Source organism: Carassius auratus, chromosome 37 (genome assembly GCF_003368295.1).
Source record: "Carassius auratus strain Wakin chromosome 37, ASM336829v1, whole genome shotgun sequence".
Taxonomy (NCBI): Eukaryota; Metazoa; Chordata; class Actinopteri; order Cypriniformes; family Cyprinidae; genus Carassius; species Carassius auratus.
In genome coordinates, this window is record NC_039279.1 from 6,268,303 (window position 1) to 6,286,897 (window position 18,595).

Consider the following 18,595-nt stretch of genomic DNA (forward strand, 5'->3'; position numbering starts at 1 on the left):
TAAAACAAAGAGAAAGTTTCTTTTTGCAGGAGGGCGTATGACAGAAGGTTAGGGGCTGTGGTGGGTTTCACTGCCCTAACTTTTTAATCATTTCCCTAACAGCTCTTTTCTCTGCTGTTCCAACAACGACTCAAGGTGATCAGATCTCTTCACTGCAGCCTGGAAGACAGAGGAGAAACAAAAAAGTTAGTTGCAAATAAAAAAACTATGAACAACAAGCATTGCTTTTGCTGAAATAAGCAAATTGATTGAATCAGACGTTTTGCAACTGACCTCATGCTGCTTGCGCAGGTTATTAACAGTCTCTTCCTTCTTCAAAATAGCAGACTTCACTCTACATAAGACAAACATCTCAATAAACACCCAGTAAACTCCTCATCTGCAGCTATAGTCCAAAGCTAATTATTTTCCAATCTAAAAGAAAAATCGTCTTTGCCTCTGACCTTTGATGCACCTCCGCAAGCTCTTCTTCTTTCTCTCTGGTCACTCGCTCCACTTCGAAGCGGAGTCGTGCCTTGGCCTCAGCAACCTCCATCTTCATCCTCCTATTCTCTTTTTCCGTCTCTACAAGCCGTTCTGCAAATTCTTGTCTGATCACTTCTGCTAGACAGCGGCGCTCATCCGACAACTTGTCACGAGCCTTTGAGCCAAACCATAGATAGAGACAGAGACAAAGCATGATAAAGCTTACTGAAAACCCAGAAAAACAAGCTAAACAAGATACAAAATAATTCCTATGAAGGTAAATCTCATGAAACAATTTTAGCATTGCATCACTTGCTCACCAACGGATCTTCTTAGATCTGTTTATTAAAAACACTGGTTTTCACTTTTTTATAAAACGTTTATTGATACACTGGAGCTTACTAAATTTATCCAAATCTCCTCTGATTAAGAAACAAACTAATCTACATCTTGGATGAGCCAAGGGTGAATTATTTTTAATGTTTGGGGCAAATTATTCCTTTAAAACAGGTTTCATTGATTTATGAAATTATTATAATTTTAGGGTGATATATAAATATAATATTCCCCCCGTAGCTAATTGAGTAAGTTATCTAAACTCAATCAGTAAAGAATTTTCATTCATTTCACAAACTGGCACTCACATTCAGGTGTAACGTCAAACTGAAAGGGTCAAAGGTCTTTCAGCTCATCACACTTCCAGAAAAACAAGTTCCCCAGCTTTTTATCTCGAATGACTTACTGAACTAAAACTATTTTTTTAATTAGTTTAATTTTATTTGTATTTTCAGCTTGTGAGACTTAAATCAGTCTAATAACTTTATACAGTTCAATTTTAATCACTGACAAGTATTGTTTAGTATACACTTAGGATCAATTATTGATAATAAAATCAATAGGGAGCCAGAATTGTCACTTTTTAAACTGAATCTCTATGATTCCCCTCTCTACCAAAGTATCTACAATAGATTTAGAAGTAACCTATATGCATCAATGAGTGTCGACAAACAAAGTAGTGGCACTATAAGGACGGATACCTGGGTGAGGTTGCTTATCTCTTGCTCTCGTTCTCGTAAACGTGAGTGTTGCTGGAGGAGCTCCGCCTCCATCTCACTGTGTTTCTCTCTCATCTCCTGCTGTCTCTGCAGTGCTGCCCGCTCCGAACGCTCCAGATCTCTGAGCTCAGCCTCGTATTTCTCCCTCACACGCTTTATCCTGCACAAACACATACCATACATTTTTTACATTCGGTTGAAAAAAAAAAAAAACACAGTCCTTCCGCCGCATATTAAATAGATATGCTTAAATATAAATAGCATTATATCCAGAGTGCACATTGTCTAGAAAGATGATGGCCCACGATGAAAATCAAAGCAAAAGACCAGTCTTAAGTGTCACATGATCCTTCAGAAATTATTCTGATATGCTGAAGGTGTATATTACAATCCATCATTTTAAAAATACAGTATATTTGTATGTTTTTAATTAGAATTGAACTCAGTATGATGAACAGCAGTACTGGTCTACAAGCAAACTGATCAGCCAGGAAATGCAAAGCCCATGCTGTATCCCTCTAAAATGCACGTGGATAGAACTATAATATCCTAAATTTCAGGAGACATTTAAGTTCACACAAACAGGAAGGGGAAACGCACCGGTTGTCAGCAACTCTCTCACACTCCTCTCTTGCCCCTCTGATGTCCTGCTCTAGTCTCTGAATGGCCAGCTCGATCTCTTGGTCTCTCCCTCGACGTATTTCTTCTTTTAGCTCCCTTTCTCTGCTCAGCAGCCATGCGTCCTGTGAGGGGCAACACAGTGTTCTGAGACCACCACAGGGACTTTTTAACCTCACGTGCACTTGCAGTTGCAAACCTTCTGTGACTTTTGTAATATAGAGATATTTACAGCATTTGTTTGACCCAGGGGTGTGTAAACACTAAATCTAAGAAATTACACCATAGCAATAAAAAAAACAACCTTGCTACATGTACGGAATTAAGGTACCAGACTTGTTATAGCACTTGCATATCATTGCTCTCCTGTTGACTTCCATTGCCCTCATTTGTAAGTCGCTTTGGATAAAAGCGTCTGATAAATGACTAAATGTAAATGCTCTGTCACCACCTTTAACTCTTAGCTGACGTACGATAGAATGATGGATTATAAAGGAGGTCATTTGAATTTGCAAAGCATTTTCTATGAAATTCTGACTAGTTTAAAGCAAAGAAATTAAAAATAGGTTGCATTTAACAACTCTTTTGTAACATAATAAATGCCTTTACTGTCACATTTGATTGCATCCTCTCTGAATAAAAGCATTAATCTGTAAAAAAAAAAAATCAAAAACATTTAAAAAATCTTAACACGGTTTGTAAGTGTAAATTGGCCAACTTTCACAGCTGAGTGTCTCAGAACTGGCCACTATTATGTAATTTCACTCCCAGTTAACAATAACCTGAGAATTCAAGATTTACATTTGGCCCAAATTCCAAACATGTGCATACACACATACAATTGCTTCTCAAATATGCATTCTCTCACTGTTAATATGCAAAATGTGCATAGAACAGGATGAAATATGTAAACTGTGTAAAATATGTACACTTCTGCTAGATAGACTTGTGATGACAAACAAGTACCTCTTTTTTCATATAATTTTCTTCCCATGTCTGTTTCTCAACCTCAAGTGTTTCCTTCAGGGCCTTTATTTCAGCCTAAGGAGAAACACAGACATGAATCAATTAAAAAGATGAGATACTATTTTATATCACCACAAAAAAAAATGTAACCTTTACAAACATTACAGCATGAAACACATGCACACGTTTAAACTGACACGCCACTTGATTTAGGTGCCAGAAAACCTAAAGCAAAAAAAAAAAAAACAACACCAGGGTTTAGAAAAGGGATGATGCACAGTACGAGGAAGGAGAAAAAGATTGAGTAACTTTTATTTCGAAGACATTTCCCGAAACCTTTAAAACCGGTTGGTATCACTATAAATGAAAGTTGCAACACATTTACAGCTTGCTTTGTGTTTCTTGTTGATGGTTTGTTGTTTATTAAGACTGACTGCATCATGTTTTAATGCATGTATGCTGTTTAATTGGTTGGCAGTGGTTTGTATGACTAATTACTGTACATTATTTAGGTATTGCTCACAAAAAATATTAGTTATACAACAAAAACTTATCTGATGCGTTACTATTTCTCAAAGTCATACACACTGCCAGAAAGGCATAGTTCACCACAAAATCAAAGTTCTGTCCATAATTACTTAAGCTCATGCCTCACCAAACATGTACGACTTCCTTTCTTGTGTGGAATACAAAAATATGAAAAAAAAAAAAAAAACAACAACAACATCCAAGCTGCTTTTTTTTTTCTTTACATACAATAAGAGTGAATGATGACTAGACATGCCAACTTTCATTGTGTGGCCGAAAAACAGATTGCACAGTATGCTTTTTTTGTTTGACGCAAGAAATAAAGAAATAAAGAAAGAAAGAGGGCGAGTACAATTATGAGAGAATGCTTTAATAACTATCTGATTGTTTGTACAGGTTGACCAGATGTGCATGTGTTTTACCTGGTGTCGTCTATCCTGTTCTTCTCTGCTCTTCTCCAGCTCTTCTCTCAATGCTCTTGCAGCCAAAGAGCTGTTCTTTTCCAACTGTTTCCTTAAGTCCTCCAGCTCAGCATGCTGTCTATATAACACACAAACCAATTTCCAATTAGTTATAACTTAACTTTGAATCTACTGTATTTCCTCTATTTTGGGCACTCAAAAAAAAAAAGGCTTAACCAGTACTTGAGACAGCAAAGTCTTGCTAAATTCTTAAAACAAGACTTACGAAATTACTATTTTGACTTGTTTTACCTAATATTTAACATATTTGTTACTCAACTGTCAAAAACATTTTTTTTCTTGTTTTAAGTATAAATCTGAATAACTTAAGTGATCTTTGCCAAAAAAAAAAAAAGCTAAATCTTTTATCTTTTTTAAATATTTTTGCTGAAACACTGGATAAAAATCTAATAAATAAATAAATAAAAATTAAATCAACTATCAATTATTACAACATGAAAACACATGGAGGTTTCTTTCATTATTTTATAAATAATTATTAATTTAGAACTTATTATTGATATAATATTTATTATTAATTCTTGGCTAGTAAGATAGTAATTTGACCTGGCTGCCAGCTGTGTGATTCGCTCTTTCTCCTCTGACACTTCTTTATACAGACGTCTCCTCTGATGCTGCAGCGCGTTCTCCTCTTCCTGCTGTTGTTTCTCAAACCTGAGACACAAACACACATTTATTTTCTCAGTTGTACATAGACTTTCAATGATTATGTGTTCTTAAAATTCAATGCGTTGGAAATTTTTATATACAAAACAAACTTATTGTATGTACTTACTGTATGGACTTAAGCAAAACCTTTATTAACATAATACCCACAGTAAACACGGAGCAATTAACACCCAGAGAAGCTAATGTTTATTTAAGAGGTGTGTATGTGTACATTTTTTACTGATCTTGGCAATAGTAATAGATTTTTTTTTCATGGCCTGAAATTATCTTTCAGTCACTAACTTGCCTTAATTTTATGAATAGGATACAACTGTTCCATGAAAACAGCACTCAGTTTTGGGAGTGTGCATTATCTGATTTGCATAAAGTGAAACAATGTTAAAAAGCAATGCAGAAGGCGTGTGCAAATTCCGGGGTTTATGCAAGTTTCAGGACTGAATGGAGAAATACATGGAATGTGAAGAATATGCCTCCTCAATAAAGCCAAACTTACTTTATTCCTATGACTTTTATGCACGATCCACACAAGTATTCAATGAATAGTTGACGCAAAAATTGAAAACGTCATTATTTACTCATGCTCATGTTGTTTCAAAATGTTTATGCTGTTTTTTTTGTAAAGATTTTAGTGAAAAATAGTCAAAACTAGTGTGTGACATCACATTTGTTCACATCAATACAATTCCCATTTTGACATCTGGACATAAATTTAGGCTGGACACAAAGTATGGAGGGAAAATTCTCAGTAAATAACTACTTAACCTTAATTCTTTTTTTTTTCTTTTTTTTTTTTTGTAAGAAATGGGTTTTGAAAGATTTTCAAAACTGCTTTTCATCAAAGATTAAAATGATTTCTGAAAGATCATGCGACACTGAAAACTGTAGTAATGGCTTCTGAAAATTCAGTTTTGCCACTTAAATAAAATCCTTAATAGACAGGAAATACACTAACACCAGCAGAAAACAACATGTTTACTATACAGCAGGGTTCATCTCTTAAAAAAAGAGATTTTTTAGACTCTTTAAAAACAGCAGACACTTTAGTCCTCATTTCTGATAACTGATACATTTCTGATAAAGTGTGTGTGTGTGTGTGTGTGTTTTCAAAAGCAGTATTTAGCTTTGAGATCATGTCTTGTCAGCTTCCTCTATAGCACTTTTCCAGTCTCCCTTTCTTTTTTCATAGTGTAAATGTGCTTGTGTTTTCTAACATTTGTGATCACGTTGTCTCTGTCACTGGTTTGATCTGTGATGAACAGATCTGTGAGCAGATGATTCTGTGCACTGGACACAGTATGAGAGGGTATGTGTACCTCTGTTTGGCCAGTTCTCTCTCTCTCTGGCACTGCTCATCTCTTTCTCTCTCCAGCTGCTGTCGTAATTCCTCGGTCTGCCTGACGTAACGCTGGGCAGCCCTCTCGTCTGCCTGAAGCAGCTCTGCCTCATGAAGAACTCGGAGTTTCTTCAGCTCCTGCTTGTGCTTGGAGATGAGCTTCTGAATCTCTGGCTCCAGACCTGAGAGCATACAGGAGGAGAAATAACATAAATGTTTGCAATAGCATTGAAATAATCATGGAAATTTTATCGGAATTCAAAGAAAAGGATAAAACTACTATTCTCACTATTTGCAGATGTAATGTTTGATTTACAATGGCAGGTTTCCCCAGTAATGGCTGCACACAAAGCAGCTCTGCGCTTATAAACCTTACTTTATCAGATATTATCCACCTTTTTCCTGAACACTGAAGCCTCACCCCGAATCATACTGAACCAAAACGCTTTACATTTCAAGTCTCTGGTGTTTCTAGTCAAATGAATGTATTTTCCAAGCAGATAACTGTTTACAAAAAAACTAAACATACATGGCGAGGTTCGCACCATTGAAAACAGGGATATTGTCCACAAAATGATAAATCATACCTTATTTTATTATTTCATACACAGTATTTTAACGTACCAAAAGCCTGTATCTTCTGTTTGTAAACAAGGTTACGCAAAGGCACTTGAAGAACATAATGATTTTTCCCCAGGTGTGGCATCTATAATCCAGTTGATTCTTTTCTTGATGCCACAGATGAAAATCATAAATGTGTGATATAATTTGGCAGCTGGGTTTAGATAGACGGGCAGGCTGGGCTGTAGAGTGATGTGATCTGATCAGAGAGATGTAGCACTGGTGTGAAGTTGTTGAACTCTGCTGACCTTTTACAGTGATCTCCTTGATCTTTTTGGTCTTCTCATCAATCCATTTCTCCCGGCGGATCTTTTCCGTGGCACTCATTAACTCTTTCAGCTTCTTAATCTCCTGTGGAGAAAGAGAGAGATGGAAGGAGAGTTAAACAGAAAGACAATATATTACATAAAAGTGGAAATTCTGTTGGCATTTACTCAAAATCATTTACTTTCCAAACTTAAAGTGTTTGTTTTACTGGAACAAAGAAGAAGAAAATGTGCAGAATGCACCGGTCACGTACATTGTCTAATTACAATGAGATGGTCTGACTTTTTCTAGTGTTAAAAAGATGTGAAAACACTACGGATGTATCATAAAACTAATTCCAAAGTCATAACATTTGAACTTTAATGAGAGAGAAAGTCGTAACCAGGTCTGATTTGTTAGCGAGTTGTTCAGATGGCCTTTGTGAACTGGATCAATTGATTCAATCAAAAAATCCAACACAAAGAATCAATTGCACGTCACTACTTCTCTCACTGACGTGCCAAGGTGCCCACTGCCAGTGTATTTAGTGTATTCCAACTAAAGTTTAGTAAAAAGTTGCATTTCTGCATTTTCTGCAAGAATCTTTTCATTTGAACAACATGATGAATAATGAATGAATGGAGTATAAGAATAAAAGTATTAAACTTCAGAAAACTAATTCAGGCAGAGCTGTTCAATGTTTAGATAGTCAAACTTTATTCAGTACAGAAGTTATTCAATCTTTTCTGTTTATGTGGCTATTTTTGTATTTTGTTTCCGTCTGAAATGTGCAGCAAATTAAAGTAACATGGGCTTAACTCCTTCCCGTGTATAACAGGAACACCAAAATACACCGGTGGAATGTTCATCATTCAAAATTTTACTTAAATAATAATGATATCACACATCATTCGCACAAACACAAGCTGTGAAATGGGGAAAAAGATGAAATACGTTTGAAATTCTCTTGTTATTACAGTATGTCATCAACAGCCAGATGGATGCTTCCTTGGGGTTAAAAAAAAAACATGCAAAGTTAATGGCTTCAAGCTAAATAAAAAGTCTGCAAGTCTGTGTTAGATAAGAGTTGAATAAAAGAATGGAAATGACAGAACAAGGGAGTGACGAGGGCTTTCGTTAGATTAGAAAAACAAGAGTTACCTCACACATGGGACCCAGAATTTGCCAAACCTACAGGTAGACGGAAGGAAAGACAAAGAGAGAAACGCACAACAAATGCAGAAAATAGAAACAGTTAGCAGTGGCAAAGCAACACGGCAAGCGAACATGCATTTGATGTTGTACACAAGATAAAACGCACATAATTCAAGATAATGTGCGGAGATACAGCTACTGACAGCAGCAGAGAGAACCACAAACCAGTAAAAACAACAGCTGTTGAAACCAACACACACTGATCTGCAACACTTGAGGAGACCTTTAAAGCTCGATAGCCCCCATGTGGTCAAAGCTGATGCAAAAATTCAGAGACACCTCATCAGTCCTATCACTACACCAGCATCCCAAAACATCAATCTCACCATCTCATGTTGCTCCTGCATCTGAGCAATCTTCTTAGTGTACTTCTGATCCACCTGCTTGAGTTCTCCTACTACTTCCTCACAGCGTTCGCTCAGGGACTTTTTATCGTCAATCAGCTGAGTGAGAAAGAGAGATAGTAAAAATGTACAACCTCATCTACTAGTTTGACATATCCTAAACTTCTGAATGACAGTGTAAGTAAGATTTGTAATGCTTTTTAGAGAAATGTCTTATGCTCATCAAGGCTGCGTTTATTTGATCAACAATACAGAAACAAATGTAATATTGTGAAACATTATTGCAATTTAATATGTGTTTCGAATGTAATATATTTTAAATCATAATAAATTTCAAATGACCCTTCAGAAATCATTCTAATATTCTGATGTATTATCAGTGTTGAAAACAGTTTTGCTGCTTTTATATGTATGTTTTTTATACATACATATACATACATTTTATACATTATATTATATATTATTTTTGTCTTCCGTGATTCTTCAGAAATCATTCAATATGCTGATTTGGAGCTGAAGAAACTAAATATATATAAACATTTATGCATTATTGTACATATTTTATATTCCATTAAATTTTTTTTACAGTATTACATTTATGTAAAAATTGATGTGTAAATGAAGCCTATATTTTTAAGACTGTTTTTTGCATTGATGACATTATTTATCATGGCAATTAAGCATATCTTTTATCCAGTTTTTCCTTCAATGCGTCCACTGTAATTGTATTTGAAGTGTGTTGAGATTAATACCTGGTCTATAAAGGTCAAGTGTCTCTGTATCGTAGCTTCATACTGCTGCTTCTGTAACTGGAACGTATGATTGAGCTCTTTCTCAGTCTCCTTCACATGTCGGATCGTCAGCTCCCTCTGCTGGGCCTACAGACACACATTCACCTTTATATTAGTCTATGACAACACAATTCATGGTTGCATACTGTAAATACACATATGTAACATCATTGGATTTTGAAGGTGTAGAGCATATTGAACCATACTAATGATAATATATACAAATGTGCATATGTTTGTTTTACCAGTGCTGTCTGTAGCATATTGACTGTGCGTTTTTTCTCATCCAGCTCCAGTTTGAGTCTCATCATGGAGCCGGTGACCTCAGCTGCTGTGGCTGAGGCTTGTTCTACAACCGCTAGATCTTCCTCGGACAACACCACCTACAGTCGCATACACATGAATATAAACTTCATTACAGATACAGCATAAAAACTGTGTTACATAAGTTCAGTTCATATATATGTTTACCTCTCTGTGTGATCCAGAAGTGACTGAGCGTGGTCTCTCCTGCTCGGACTTCTCCATCTCATCCAGGAAGCTCATAATGCTCTGTAGTTTGGCTTCCGAGAGCAGAGCGCCCCCATCTGGTAGTGCTGGGGTCTGACTCAGCTGCCTGTGCCGTTCCACATTATCTGTTGTCAGGGAGTTGGAGTCTTCATCCTAAAATAATTAGCCAAACAAAAAAGTCACCATTAAAAAGTTGGGGTGAAAGATATGAATGGTTTTATTCAGCAAGGATACATTAATTTATCCTAATAGGAAATGTATCAAGGTTTCCACAAAAATATAAAGCAGGAAAACTGTTTTCAACTTTGAAAATAATAATTTGAAAATGTTTCCTGCGCATCAAATCATCATTTCGCAGATCATGTGACACTGCAGACTGAAATAACGGCTGGTGAAAATTCAGTGTTGCCATAACAGGAATAAATTACATGTTAAAACAATACTAGAAAACAGGCATTTTAAATTGTCATAATATTTTATAATATTTCTGTTTATACTGTATTTTTGATCAAATAAATATAGCCTTCACGAGCATAAGAAATGTTATTGTGTAATATATATATGAGAGAGAGAGAGAGAAATAACTGTGTACACTTAGATAAGTTAACTCACCTCATCAATCCACGAATACTTGTCCTTCCTGTAGCTCTTGGGCTCTGAAAGTCTCTCTGGTGCCTCTTCTAAGAGCTTCAGTGTGTCCAGCAAGTCATTTAGAGTGGTTTTCGACTGTGCCCTGCTGGATGACGCCCCCTGTCGCTGGGCCTCCATGCTCACAGACCTCTGGAGGATCTCCTGAGGGAATAAAGTGATGTGATCAGCAAAAGCATTCATTTCATCTTCACAGCTGATGGAATCAGGACCAGTTTGTTGCGAGAGGACACCTGAGAACACTGAGATCCTCTGCACGCAGAACGAGTGGGGGATGAAGCCCTCAGATGTGTCACATCCTCCAGAACAGGCACCACGTTCACATTAGAATCTGAAGAATAAATGACAAACCGTATTCCTACTAAAGATTGATTTTCTGTGACTGAAGAAAGAAATGTTTTCATGATATTCACCGATATAGTATTTTTTTTTTAAATGACATAATTAGGTACAGTATATTGAGTTTGATCAGACTCAGAGTAGTACGCACCTGTATTCTTAGCCTTGTCGTCAAAGGAAGAAGTGGGTGAACTCCTGGTGAGTTTTTTACGCCCCACTTTCCCTGCATGTCTTAGTGTCTCTACCTCCTCCTCTGCTATTTGCTGTACCTCTGCAGCACGCTGGGCTCTTTTCTGCTGAAGCTCCTGTTTTGGATCCACAAATGATACACTAATAAGTCAGAAAACAATGTACAAGGTAACTACATGGGGTAGGGTTAGGTTTAGGGGTAGGTTCAGAGTCAGTACCTAGTTATTACATAGTTATTGTAATTACTATAATAAGTACATAGTATGTACATGAGGAACAGGACTGTAAATTAAAGTGCTACGGACTTTTCAATACTCAACAAGACTGCATTCATTTGATCAAAAACAGTAATTTTGCAAAATACTGTTTTAATATATAAAAAAATTATAATAATTATATATATACAGTATATGTATATGTGTGTGTATGTGTGTGTGTGTGCGTGTGTGTGTGTGTGAGACTCTGGACCACAAAACTAGACATATTTTATACAACATATGAAAGGGCGATACATAAGCTTTCTATTGATGTATGGTTCATTAGGATAGGACAATATTTGGCCGAGATACAACTATTTGGAAAATCTGGAATCTAAGGGTGCAAAAAAATCTAAATATTGAGAAAATCACCTTTAATGTTGTCCAAATTAATTTCTTAGTAATGCATATTATTAACCAAAAATTAAGTTTTGATATATTTACAGTAGGAAATTTACAAAATATCTTCATTGCACATGATCTTTACTTAATATCCTTAATAATTTTGGGCATAAAAGAAAAATCTGTAATTTTGACCCATACAGTGCATTTTTGGCTATTTCTACAAATATACCCCAGCGACTTAAGACTGGTTTTGTGGTCCAGGGTCACATATCTAATTTATTCTTTTCGAAATGATTCTAATATTTTGATTGGTGTTTACAACATTATTCAAAATTAGTATAAATGTAGAAAAAAAAAAATTGTGCTGCTTTATATATTTGTGGATTTTTTTTTTTTTTCAGGAATCTTTGAAGAATAGAAACTGAAACTTTTGTACCATTATAAATGTCTTTACTGTAATTTTTGATAAATTTAATGCATCCTTGCTGAATAAAAGTACTAACTTCCTTTAAAAAAACGCAATATATTACTGACCCCAAACTTTTTAACCATAGTGTATATTAGTTCTGTATATCATTTCTGAAGACTGCTGCACCTGTATGACGGTAAGACGAGCCTGATGAGCTTTCTCCTCCCTGATGCGTTTTCGATCATCTTCTTTCTTCTTCAGTGATTCAGCGGTTTTCTCCTCCTTCTTTTTGGATATGAGGAGGTGTTTGATTGTATTCTCACTGACTCTCTTTCTGTTAGCATGGCATCGATACCAACGCTGGATGATAATAGCAGCATGGTTCACCTGCTGAATATACCTGTAAACAGTTTGAAATGTCACAAAGGTCAATCAAACATTTGCACAGAGATGATCACAGCTAGGTTGGAAACAACTGAGGGCTGAAAAACACTGCTGACCTTTCGGCCTCTTCCTCGGTCACCTCTTGTCTGCGTGGCTGACCTGGGCTTCGGGGGCTACGGGGGGCAATATTGTTGGAGCTTGATGACGCAGAGGAGAAGTTCTTCTGAGACTTAGTAAGAGAACAGCTCAGATCCACAGTCACATCATCATTTACGGTGGCTTTAATTATGTTGCTGTTAAAAAACAGAGAGAAGGCAATCACTGTAAATGTGTAGGCTTAGAAACAGCACACTCGAGCAGGATAGAGCCTTATTTAGAGAAGTCATATCTAAGATTATCTCACACAGATGTCAACGTCATTATGAACCTACTTGAAGGAGGGTTTCTGATTGGAGCTCTTGGGGGTGAGGGGTTTCTCTGAGTGGTTATTATGAAGGATGGTGGTCACAGAGTTACCCACAGCAGCTTTATTGCTCCTGAAAGCCAACACAAAGACATTCTACATAATTAAATTAGTCTTTACATACCATACTAATTGCAATAATAAAATTAATTAATGAAAACGCACTTATTAAATACTGTAATTAAAATGTAAAATATATATGCAGTCTTTTTAAAAGAAGCATTTCAGGTTCACCAAGGCCGCATTTATTCGATCAAAAATATAGTAATATTGTGCAATACTATTACAGTTTAAAATAACTGGTTTCTATTTATAATATATTTTATTATCTGTCGTTTTCAACAGATGTGCTGGTTAATATTTTTGTGGAAGCTATGATATATTTTTCAGGATTTTATGATGAATAGAAAGTTGAATCAGTATTTGTCTGTAATGGAAATCTTTTATAGCATAAATGTCTTTTACTGTCACTTTTGATCAATTTATTGCATTCTAGCTGAATGAAAATATTAATAATCATAATAAAAAAAATTACTGACCTTAATTACAAACTTTTGAACAGAAGAAACTCACAATTTAGAAACAATTTTAAGAATTCAAGCATGAACTTTTAGTTGAAAGGATTCATAAAATCAAGTGTCTCTAAACATTTGACTGGTGCTGTATTTTAAAGGCAATAAAAACGAAAGGATTCTAGCGCTCTTCTCCCAATGGCATACTAATGATTTGATTGACAAGCACAAAAAAAGGCGTAAGGTGAATCTGTTGTCTATCACACTGTTCTCATGGCAACAAGAGTTTGAAAGCTACTCATTAGGACACAGCAGTGTCCAAGCCATAGGAGAAATGGCTTCCCACCTGTTGTTGGCAGTGAAGCTGGAAGCCAGAGAGACGCCAGCTTCCCTCTTCTTCAGGCCTGTAGGAGAATCAATACTGCAGGTACTGTGAGAGCTGCAGGGCACAGGAAAAGCTCTCGTTTGGTCATCCTGAAAGCAAGATATCAGTTTAAACCAATGCTGCAGCAAGAGCAAGCAAAACCACCATGATAATGTAATGCTGTTTAGGGCTAAGCTCGTACGTTTAAGATATTGTTCATAGTATGTCAAAAAAAAGTTATCATGGTTTCCCACATATAATTTACAAGTATAATAAGATCCAATGACTGAAGAGGAGTTACCAGGATGTTCCAAGTAGTGTGGTCTTTGGATGTCTTGGAGAAGCTGGCTAGTTTTCTCCGTCCATCAGAGCTGCTTTTGAACAGAGCCAGGAAGTCTTCTGTGAGGCCTTCACTGCAATCAGACACAGAGAGGGAAAGAAAGGAAGGTCTGAGTATCACACACACACGAGGAACATATAAACGCAACACTAGACCAATAATACCTAAGCTACCATTCAAAAGCGTGGGGTCTGAAAGACTTTTTTGTTTTTGAAAGGAGGTCTCTTATGCTCCCCAGGGATGCATTTATTTGAACAAAAATACAGTTAAAATGGTAATATTGTGAAATATTTGTACAATTTGAAATGTATTATTAATCCTGTGATGGCAAAGCTGAATTTTCAGCATCATTACTCCAGTCTTCAGTGTCACATGATCCTTTAGAAATCATTGTAATGTGCCGATTTTGGTCCAAAAATAAACTTTCTTCCTATTATCAATGTTGAAAACAGTTTTCTTATAATAAATTATATACGTCATGTTTGATCAGTTTATTGCATCCTTGCTGAACGAAGTATTAATTTATATTCCTATAAATCATACTCACCCCAAACTTTTGAATGGACTTGGAAAAAATATATAGTGTCCATAGCACAGCTAGTACAGGACGAGTTAAATGCTTATGCTATAACTAAATACTGTTGGGACTGCATTTTAGAAATATTAGGAATACCTAATCTGTGTTTCCCTTCTTGGAAACAAATATAGAGAAAAATCCAGTGCACGACCTGAGATTTATCTCCAGTAAAAACAACCAGATAGAAAGATAGATAGATATATTAGATGATGACAGCTGCACTTGGTTCACAGCAGAGGAATGCTTCAGCGGAGGCTGGTTTTAAAGGGACAGATGTCCACAGGCATATGGCAATCGCATCCTTCCACATTTAAATTGCATAAAATGTTTAACACGATGCTCACCCCTATGTCTGACCCATCGGCATCTGTGCTAGCAACTTCAGTGTGTATATGTGAGTGTTTTGGGGGTGTAAGGGGCACCTAGCGACAGCTGGTCCAATGAAAAGCAATTCACGGAACTACATTCCTCCACGTTTCCTCTTTTTTAGCAATTCACCAGGGAAGAAAGGTCACGGAATTACATTTATTAAGGGGGGAGGGGTATTAGGTTGTTCCTTCATTTAAACCCCCAGTGGCATCCCAGGATGCAGTGGGACGGGAGGGCAGGACTGACAGCTGCCGGACAAAAGAATTTCAGAGTGCACACTTCTCCTTTCACTGCGACCTCATTCAAGCGAAATCAGAGAACCCAGCCCCCTCCTGCTTGGCTTGTGCTGCAGCCGCCAGGCTACAATAGCTGTTGTCTGGGAAAAACCAAAACCACCCAAACCCCAGCTGTTGCTGCTTTAAGGATAAATACCCCCAACTACATTTAGGAGGTGATCAACCAGACATACCACAGCTTGTGTGAAGTGAGTGCATGCAGGCATGTGTGCAAGACATGTACGTGCACAAACATGCCATCATTACTTTAAAAAAGTCAGATATGTTGAATAAGTTGTCAGCTAACCTCTCACTCACATCCCTTGGGCATAGTCCATTCTCAAAGTCTGAATAGGACAGCTGGCACATGTTGATGAGTGAATCTCACAAAAACATATTAATTTCATTCAGAACTTATAAGTAATATTTTACATAAAGATAATTTTAGGATCAAGATTTGCATAGGACCATTTAGAAAATTGTCATTACTGTTTTGGGGAAAAAAACTCTTTATTCTTGCCATAATACAAAAATAAATACTATTTATTGTACTTCTTTAATATATTCAGATTTTTTTTTTCCACTATATTTATAAAATTTCGAGCTTTTTACCCATTAGATTTTTACCAGTGCACTACCATATTTTTAAAACTGTATTATGGTAAATGAATATTGTAATACAATGCTTTTTATAATATATATAAGCATAAACTACTGAAAGTAATTCATACCATATTGTAGAAGTATTATACAATTTAATATATATTTATTATTATATAAGCATTAAATATTATATAAATATTCTATAGGAATGTATATCAAATTGATGGTAATGAGAATTGATGAGAATGAGAATGAAAATGTATTTAATTGTTATGAAAATAATATCACAAGAGATCCTAAACATATCCTAGAACAGGCTTAATTTGATCAAAACAATCTGATAAAATTGTATTGGATTTATTTAGGATATTTTTGGTCGCCTGGATGTGTTCTTCACAAGTTTTGTACGATTCCCAGTATCAGCACCAGAAGAGACAAACTTTTAAAATGGCATGCAAAGGAATGACAGATGGTTCTGTACCTGAGGCTTGTGTTGGCCTGCTGGTTCACCTGTGTGGTGCTGTTGGACCGACGCAGATTCTTAATTGCTCGTGAGCTTCCCAATCCAGCATCAGTCTGCCAACAACAGAAAGCGCAGAACAGTTATAATACTAGGCCTACTGAAGACTAAAAACTGGTTTGAAATGGAGCAACTCGCATATGCAGTTATGACATTTGGTTAAGAGCTAACCAATGGAATTAGATGTTACTGGTGTCTAAAATGCACAATAAATGGCATATTTTATTGATTTTGTCCATTCTTAGACCAAGTTATCGTATGGGTTCAGACAGCTTGAAATGTAATGCTTTCCACAAAAAAATAATAACAGAATTGAATTTACTTCAAACGAAGAAAGAATAAGTATAATAAGAGTGAAATATCTTGATTTGCGATTGACTAAATCTTAATAAAAGAGTCTCAAAAGGCAAAGACAACATCGTGCATTTCAGAAAAGCTGCTTTTATGACAAATCCCAGTCTCCAAGTGAAGATGGTGAAGGTGACAGTCCAATGTCATGCTTTAATTTGCATGGTTATCGCATGAATAACCTGCTTGTAAGACCATCACTCAATGAATTTATACAAGGGACACTTGTATAACCATCTTCTGGATAATTACAGAATCTTCTAGCCAGACTCACCAAAGTGTTTCGCTTCCCACGGCCATCAAAGGCCACAGACACAGATATGGATCGAGAGAAGTGTTTTGCAGGTGAAGCACTGTTGGGTCTGCGGCCCACTGTGAGCTGGGAGCCTGTCAGGCCGAGGTCCAGAGCGTCTCCAGCTGCCCCTGTCTGGATGGATGCCAGTGGACTGCGAGTTGTATGCATCTTAAACTGATGGACGGAGAAGATGATTTAGTCAAAAAAAAAAAAAAGACAAATCCACAAGATGTTACTACATGTGATGCTGGATAAAGTCAGGATTCCTACAACTTTTGACCAATGACTTTCCATGAGTTTTTCAATTTCTAGATATTTTCAAATTAGTTGTTAAATAAAACAATTGTATATACATTATATCTACACTGAAGAAATATTTTACAGAGGAGCATAACTAGAAACATTTATATTCACTGAACACATTTCCATAACTTTCCCAGCCCTGGAAATCTCAATGTTCCAAAAATCTCAATGTTCCATTACATTTCCATTATATTTCCAGGTTTTCCATGACTGGTTCAGAAGCAGGTGGAAAACATGAAGAAATAGCAAGTCAGCATTTTATATTAACAAAAATACTGTGAAAGTTGCTGTTGAACGGAAAAAAATTAGTTTCTATGGAAACATATTCAAAGCATCCACACTTTCCATCATATATCTACTTTCAAAACAACTAAATAGCTTATAATATTCTTTATCTATATATACAATAATAAGATATTACTATTAAAAATAATAATACACATCTTAACATAACAGTCTTTCATAGGTCTTTCTATCATGATAATTTACAAAATTACAAAAACAAAGACACCCAAGGCCTCCTTCAGTATCAGCACAAACCTGATGAAGGTCAATACGCAATACACTGCCTTTGAGAAATAGGCAAAAATATGAACATATATGTTTAAGTGAATAGGTCCTGTATATTACCACAGGATTGCACTAACGTTAGTTCAGCTATGGCGAAACTGTCTTTCTTGCAGCACTTCTTGCTGGCTTCACATGTTAAACACGATGATTACAGCTGGATTAAACTGTCAATCCATTGCTTACCTTTACTAAATTGTCCACATCAGATGAAGAAACGGTCTTTAAACAAATAAGAGCGTCGTTATTCCAGTTCGGAGCGTAAGACAGTGATATCTCATCTGTCTCCAACTCCACAGCGCAACATCTTCTCAGAAAACATAAAGGAACTCCGCCCATTGAGAGCTCTGATTGGTGGTGCGCGGAGCGTTCTAGTGATGTGATTGGCTGGTTGGATGTGTTTTTTTTTTTTTTGGCATGATGGCTGAAGGCGGCGTGAACAAACGGCAAGGCTGGCAGGCGTGCTGCACCGCCGGCAGATGGAGTAACCCCAGAGTGCAGACTGCACTCTGGGATACTTGGGCAGATGTGGCGTCAATTTCAGCTACAGTGCTAAATAATTTAAGATGAATTATTGTGTGTAAAGGAGTTTAAAAGGTGGCATACAAATTAAACTAACAATAATAACTATTTAACATGACAAAA

General features: G+C 36.4%; 1 protein-coding gene across 2 annotated transcripts; it reads right to left on the reverse strand.

Annotated features, from left to right (window-relative positions):
* Positions 1-18,304, reverse strand: LOC113055986 (centrosomal protein of 131 kDa-like). 2 transcript variants are annotated; one of them, XM_026222408.1, is made up of 26 exons: positions 18,137-18,304; positions 17,060-17,254; positions 16,399-16,493; positions 14,055-14,166; positions 13,736-13,863; positions 12,846-12,950; positions 12,531-12,707; positions 12,217-12,430; positions 10,982-11,135; positions 10,725-10,822; positions 10,456-10,635; positions 9,805-9,996; positions 9,579-9,716; positions 9,295-9,420; positions 8,525-8,641; positions 8,145-8,174; positions 6,986-7,088; positions 6,097-6,298; positions 4,661-4,768; positions 4,055-4,172; positions 3,105-3,179; positions 2,121-2,263; positions 1,503-1,680; positions 444-640; positions 274-334; positions 1-159 (listed from the first exon to the last, which is right to left on the reverse strand). In XM_026222408.1, exons 1-26 carry the CDS (start codon positions 18,287-18,289, stop codon positions 88-90), a joined length of 3,471 nt encoding a protein of 1,156 aa, XP_026078193.1. In that variant the 5' UTR covers positions 18,290-18,304; the 3' UTR covers positions 1-87. The 2 variants fall into 2 exon arrangements, with proteins under 2 accessions (XP_026078193.1, XP_026078194.1); XM_026222409.1 differs by lacking the exon at positions 8,145-8,174.
* Positions 18,305-18,595: the final 291 nt, after the last annotated feature.

Bases quoted from the DNA above. Each gene is read 5' to 3' on its own strand.
- LOC113055986 (XM_026222408.1), bottom strand. From the start codon at position 18,289: ATGGGCGGAGTTCCTTTATGTTTTCTGAGAAGATGTTGCGCTGTGGAG. The intron at 17,255-18,136 runs GTAAGCAATGGA...TCCGTCCATCAG, and splicing joins ATGTGGACAATTTAGTAAAG to TTTAAGATGCATACAACTCG. The intron at 8,175-8,524 runs GTGAGATTGATG...GTCTACCTGTAG, and splicing joins TGCAGGAGCAACATGAGATG to GTTTGGCAAATTCTGGGTCC.